The sequence below is a fragment of the Mesitornis unicolor genome, unplaced genomic scaffold (assembly GCF_000695765.1).
Source record: "Mesitornis unicolor isolate BGI_N332 unplaced genomic scaffold, ASM69576v1 scaffold43131, whole genome shotgun sequence".
Lineage (NCBI taxonomy): Eukaryota > Metazoa > Chordata > Aves > Mesitornithiformes > Mesitornithidae > Mesitornis > Mesitornis unicolor.
Window position 1 is genome coordinate 39,070 of NW_010166846.1, and position 6,198 is coordinate 45,267.

At 38.9% G+C, this 6,198-nt stretch overlaps 1 protein-coding gene across 1 annotated transcript in view; it reads left to right on the forward strand.

Moving 5' to 3' along the window:
* Positions 1–5,223, forward strand: part of UBE2Q2 (ubiquitin-conjugating enzyme E2Q family member 2) — a gene marked incomplete at its 5' end in the record, with an annotated part of 27,755 nt that extends 22,532 nt beyond the window's left edge. The window contains 4 exons of the mRNA XM_010195080.1: positions 895–943; positions 1,806–1,901; positions 2,839–2,905; positions 4,610–5,223. Of these exons, the coding sequence (XP_010193382.1) occupies positions 895–943; positions 1,806–1,901; positions 2,839–2,905; positions 4,610–4,641 (244 nt within the window). The remainder of the gene's footprint in view (positions 1–894; positions 944–1,805; positions 1,902–2,838; positions 2,906–4,609) is intronic.
* Positions 5,224–6,198: the final 975 nt, after the last annotated feature.

Consider the following 6,198-nt stretch of genomic DNA (forward strand, 5'->3'; position numbering starts at 1 on the left):
CTGCTGAAATTGTACCTGTACATTTGTAAATGCAGTCTGTGATAGCTGGTGCTGATTCTGATTTAATTGCTGTGTCTTTTTTACATTCAAGAAATGGTTAGTGCAGTTAAATACTGTTTGTGAGGATTGCTGCTACCAGAAAAAGGTAACGAGCAATGCCAGACACCAGAAAATTTATGTAGATTCTAGTTTTGTTGTACTTGGACTTCTTTGTAGAATAGAAGAAAGAATGGCCCAGAAGGTTTGGATTTCAGTGATCATTTCCATTTGAATGTCTTAGATTTTTGCTGTTGGAACATCTTGACCATAGGGGAGACTACATCTTTTGGAAGTTTTATGATGGCCAAGTGCGCTGACTGCTGAGTCCCAGTCAGCACAAGGCCTGATGAAGTATTACTGAAATCAGAAAGTGTTTTCTAGGAAAGGGACAAGTGAAGATCTGCTTTCTCATTTGTCTACACCTTTGATTTATAGGTGCACCTATGTTGTTTGCAATTGTGTTAAATTTATTTACAGAAGTGAATTTGTTTGGGTTTTTTACAAGTACGTATCAGTACTACATATAGAGAATGTAGCCATAATAAGCAACCTTCATTTTCTCACGGTCTGAGTACAGTTGCATAAGCAGTTGTGCAGACTAGCTTGGTCACTGACTTTAACTAAGAGTAGTTACCAAAGGAAATATTTTTCTTTGGTCTCACAAGGCTAATCTTATTTGTGTAAGTATAATATGGCTAACTAGTTACAATATATTACTGTTTAAGGGGTATTTTAGCTTTATGTGAGAGGAAAAAAATTAACAAAGTAGCCTGCAAGAGCTTAAAGTGCTGTGAAGAGTTTCATCTCTTTAATAACTGCTGGTGTCAAATGTATTTTCTTCCACGTTTGTTTTAGGTATGTCCTAGGTGGAGGTGCATTATGCATGGAACTTCTTACTAAACAGGTGAACGCAAACTCTTTTTTCTGGATAATAACAAAGCATGTTTAAAATAATGTCAACAGGTTTTTACTCCCAGTTGGAAGAATCCCTGTGTGGAATAAATCGCACACTCCAAAGGGAACATAGTGGCCTTAGATGTGTCTTCCTTATCTTGTAAGATCATCTTTTCTGCTTTGGGTGGCTTACAAGAAGTCTGAGGAAGAAGCAAGAAGTGAGAGCACATCAACTTTGAACTCAGAATTTCTGGGAGAAAGCCAGTGTAAAGAGTGAGAGCCTCTGCTCCTATATGAAGTTAGCTCTGGAGAACTGAGGAATGTAGAAGATTCTAGGCATGGATTACTCTTGTGTAGACAGTGTGATCTGTTTTCTCTTAGAAATAAGTAAATGAAAGAAATAACTATTTGCAGGGTCTGGCAGAAACTTGTGAATCCTGAAGGTAAAGCAGTGTCAGAGAGAAACAGTGAATTTTCATAGAGGCAAAATTATCATAGCTCACTCAGCAGCTTCATTAGATAGCAGCCTTTTCTGCTGCTTACAACAAAGAGTTGTAATTTCTGTTATGATGTTGCTGAAAATATGTTAATGTTGTAATAATGGAGCTCTTCTTGTTTCTGTCTTGCTGTATTTTGGAAATCTGTGATTCAGCCTATTCATTTTTCCTACAAGTTCTTAGTACTAATACCGTATGTTACTTTCCAGATTCTCTCTGGAAAACAGAAGTTGTTAACTGAAAACAGGTAGTTAAAACTAAAACTGGAGTGGAGAAAAATTAAAATATCCCAAAGCACACATTCCAAAATAGATTTGCAAGGTGAGCACAAGCAGCATGTTCATATTACATAGAAGTATTTCCTTCCTCCTGCAGGGCTGGAGCAGTGCCTATTCAATAGAATCAGTCATCATGCAGATCAATGCCACTTTAGTCAAAGGAAAAGCCAGAGTACAGTTTGGAGCCAATAAGGTAAATGTGCTGTGTGTATCAATTACACAAAGTACTGTTAGGCTTCCATTTCTTTGCTGACTTGTGTAGAAGACACTTACTGACAGAATTGTCATTGCAAATATATTTGAGTTTTTGTTTAGTTTGGTGTCTGGTGCATCTATGAGTATTTTATTGGCAATTAACTATGAGTTTAAGAAATTATGAATGTACGAGGAGGATAAATCCTAGAGATGGGCAGGGTGTGTAAGTAGTTGGAGTTGTGCTATCCCTGTATTGGCATGGGGGTGGGGAAGGAGGATTCAGAATTGGGAATCAGGAGGATCTGGTAATCCGGGCTCTGGGAAGCGCTATAGATGAGAGTTCGACTGCCAGGATCACACATATGCCAATGGTAAGAAGCTCTTCCTTTTCCTGGACTAGACATCTGCAATGTTTCATGAGAGGGTGGAAAATAGTACCATGTAAATACTTCTGAGCTAGCCATTCAGCATCAGTACTACTACAGCGCTATTTTCAAAAGATATTTAAATAACTCTAGGTCAATGAAATTGTCACTTGGATGCCATTTTTTAAGTATTAACTCAAGGGTAGTGAACTAGGTAAGAGGTAAAGGTTTATGATCACAATTCTGTGTAACCCAGTAACTGGTCAGCTGAGCAAGGCAGCTATGGTGCAGATTGCCTGAAGCCTAGTGTGCTGGTTGCAGACACTTCTGGTTTAGCTCTGATAGAGGGGCCTATCCAGCAGCAGTATACAAATTATTGCCATTATGATGGAGGAGAAATGAGAAAATAAGGGCATTTGTCTTATATACATTACTTTAAAGTCAGGAGTGTCATAACATCATGCATGGTTTTTATTTGTAACCCCACTGTAGAGTTCCTTTGTAAAACTGTTTTTAAATTTTGCATGTCTAGATGCAGGTTTTTAATGTTGGTTTTTTTTCTCCTTTCAGAATCAATATAATCTAGCAAGAGCACAGCAGTCCTATAAGTCACTAGTACAAATACATGAAAAAAATGGTATGTAAATTCTCACAACTTTGTTCTTGTCTGCACACCGGGCTGGGATTTGGTATTTGGCTGCAGTGCCAGAGTGTCTTGTGTAGGCTTGGGAAGCCCATGAATGGTGTTTCCTTTTTTTTTTTCTCATATTGCATGAGGAACACAAGAAAGCTTAAAGTACCTTGACTAACAATCACTGCAACTTTTCCAGCTTACGAGAATATAGTGATGTTCCATGTGTTTCCTACTACTGCCTTTTGCAAGGTAGTTCAATTTCCTTTCCAGCCAGTTAATCTAGTAACTTCATTGTTACTGTAGCTTTTTACGTGTTTTATTGCTTTGTTTCAGTGTGGCAGGACCTTAATGTAGTAGTAATCATTAAGGAAGAGATAAGGTGGAAAGACCAGAAACTAAAAAATATGAAAAGTCCAAGTGAAATACGCTGGCTGTAAAACTGTGCAATAGAAATGAGAGACACATTTATTTTTACCCTATTTAAAGCCAGTTAATGGTCTCTTAGCTTCATAAAACAAATATTCAAGTAATTGCATTTATTGTGGAAGGATGCAAAGACAACAAATTACCTGAGGCTTTAAAATGTTTGAGTGACTTATGTGTTACATAGAAGTAGTCAGCAGAGTTGGTACCTTGGTCTTATGATGAGGGAGTGAGTCCCAGTTACCACTCCCATGATGTTCTTTGATCCAGCTCAGACAGAGTCCTCTGTCACTCATGTTGTTGTGAACGTGAAAGTGTATTTTGGTGTGACTGTAGTGAGCACCTCAGTTTCCCTACCTCTAAAACTGTATATTCAGTTTTTATTCAGCCTTCTGTGCTCTTGGGAGGAAGATCAAAGATAACGACTTTAAAATGCTTGATCTTGCCATTAACTGAGTCTCTTGCTTTTTTAGTTTGCTACAAAAGCCAGCATGGCTGGCTGTTTACTTCTAGCTATATGCTAGCCTTGACTACAGTGTTTACTGCTGTATCAGGAGCTGTACACAAAGTATTCACAGCATTTATTGCTGCTGCGAAAGGTGTCTTTAACTTATAGCTGCTACTTGTTCTCTAGGACAAAATTAAATAGGCCCTGCTCTCACCCTACAGAAATTTAGAGGATTTTTTTACAATTGGGAATCTGGAGGTGGCTAGAAAAAAACTATGCGCACCTGATCAGGTATGATTCAACTGCTAAACATGCCAGATCCTATCAGGAGGCAAGTTACTCAGCTGACGTTTGAGCCATTTCCTACAGCAAGATTTGCAGAAGTAGGAATAAACCATTAAAATGCTTGTGCATGCCTAGCTCTTCAGTACACAAGATGGAATTTATATATAGAAGTATCGCAGTGTAGTTGTGTTTGTATGTCTGTGCATTAAGTAGCTTGAAGACTTGGGTGTTGTACCTATATCCATTTGGTTTTGTTAACAGAAGTGTTTTTCCCACAATAGCTTCCTCTGATGTCCAGCTTGGGATTGGTGCTGTCACAAAAAAAACCCGAATTTGGAAGTATTTAGTTCTCACGCCCAAATACTGAGTCTGATCCTGCCATGTGCTTTATCTCCCACTGCACACCGCTAGCATTCAGTGAGTCTCACTGGGCTGGCCTACTTGAAGAGGGAAGGAGCCAGATTAGGCTTCTGTCTCTCACAAATTCAGAGTAAGATAAGATCATCTTGATGCAGCAGTGTCAGAACCTAACACATTTCTCTTCTCCATAGGCTGGTACACTCCTCCAAAGGAAGATGGCTAATACCAAGGACTGTTGTACACCTGGACCAATGTCAACAAAACAAGCTCTTTTTTATGTTTTCCAACACAGACTCAAGCTATGAGTGCCCCTATAACAGCCGTACTGAAGACTTTAGCTATTAGATAAGTTAGTGGATAATCCGTCAACTGACACAAAGTATAAGTTACAGCCTTACCATTCCGCTCTTAGGTATCTGGACTGAGCAGTTTGGGCCTTTACCATATTTGTTCTTATGGATTAAGCATATTTGGGCTACGCTCTCCACTTTTTTTTTTAATTTGAAAGCGTAAGCTCCCTACAGCAGGCTATTGAGTTACTGAAGATCATTTAATAGGAGTGAGTTGTTCACACACTTTTGTGTATTTCTTACCTTTTGCAAAATGCAGACTGCAGAGACTTGCATTGTATTGTTTCATTTAAAGCCAAGAAGTTTAATACATTGTTTAATACTGTTTTAGGAAATGTCAGGTCTTGCAAATCACAGTAGTTTTTCTGGTCTAAAATGACAGCATTTGTAGTATTTCCAAATTAATTATATAGGAAGAACACATGTATGTTAAGACATTAAACATTTTTCATGGCTGTATGAGAATATGAACTGTTTCTTGGAAAATATGCTCTTTGTTTAGATTATGTTAATTTGTTTGTTTTTCCGTTTTCCTTTTTGGTTGGTTGGTGGTTTTTTGTTTGTTTTGTTTGTTTGTTTTCTTAAAGCAGAGCAAGGCTGTGCCAATAAGACTTTGTAACTAGTCACTTCCACTGGGGCATCAGAACTTGCTGGGCTGTTCCTGCTACTTGTTGGCTCAACCTCCTTAACAAAAAGAGCTGCAGTATGAAGCTTGAAGTTATTTAAAATACTAAAAACCCTTTTAAGTGTTCCATTTTATTAACGGGTTGTTGCAATCATTTGTAAACTAATGAACTTATAAAGTGATTGGCACAAATAGAGATGAAAGTCCTTGAAAGAAAAATTTTTATATAAAAGCTACAACAAAGTACAAAAACTCATCCTCTGATTCAAAGGCTTAAGAAATACTGCCATAGTCATGTGGCAGTCAGTGGTTTTGTTACTGAGACACTAATGGAAACTGTTCCTCCTTTATTAGAAAATGAATCTGGGTCTGTGTAATTACACTCTTATTTCATTGCCTTACCTAAATCGATTCTGTTTTGGTTATAGTACTTGTCATTAGGCCTTTGCACCCCTCAGGCAGAGCTGAGGCCATGTACCACGGATTAAGCACTTTTTAGAAGCGCAGGAGCATGTTTTTCTTATGTTTTTTTAGTTGACTATCAAATTTGTGCTCTTTCCTCTATCAGGCACCCGCGGGTCCTTGTGTATTTGCTTCTAGATCCAGTTTTTAGCTCAAAAGAAACGATTTGGAGAGGTTTGGCTCTACTCACAATAACGTATTGTTTCAAATGTACGGTGGGTGACTTCCCAGCCTTTCTGCTTGCGTGGTTGTACCGGTATCCCTACGGGCCCGGCCGCCGCCGCCGGGCAGCGCGGCCGCTGAGGGCGGCTCCCGGGGCCCTGGCCTGCGACCGGCGCCGTCC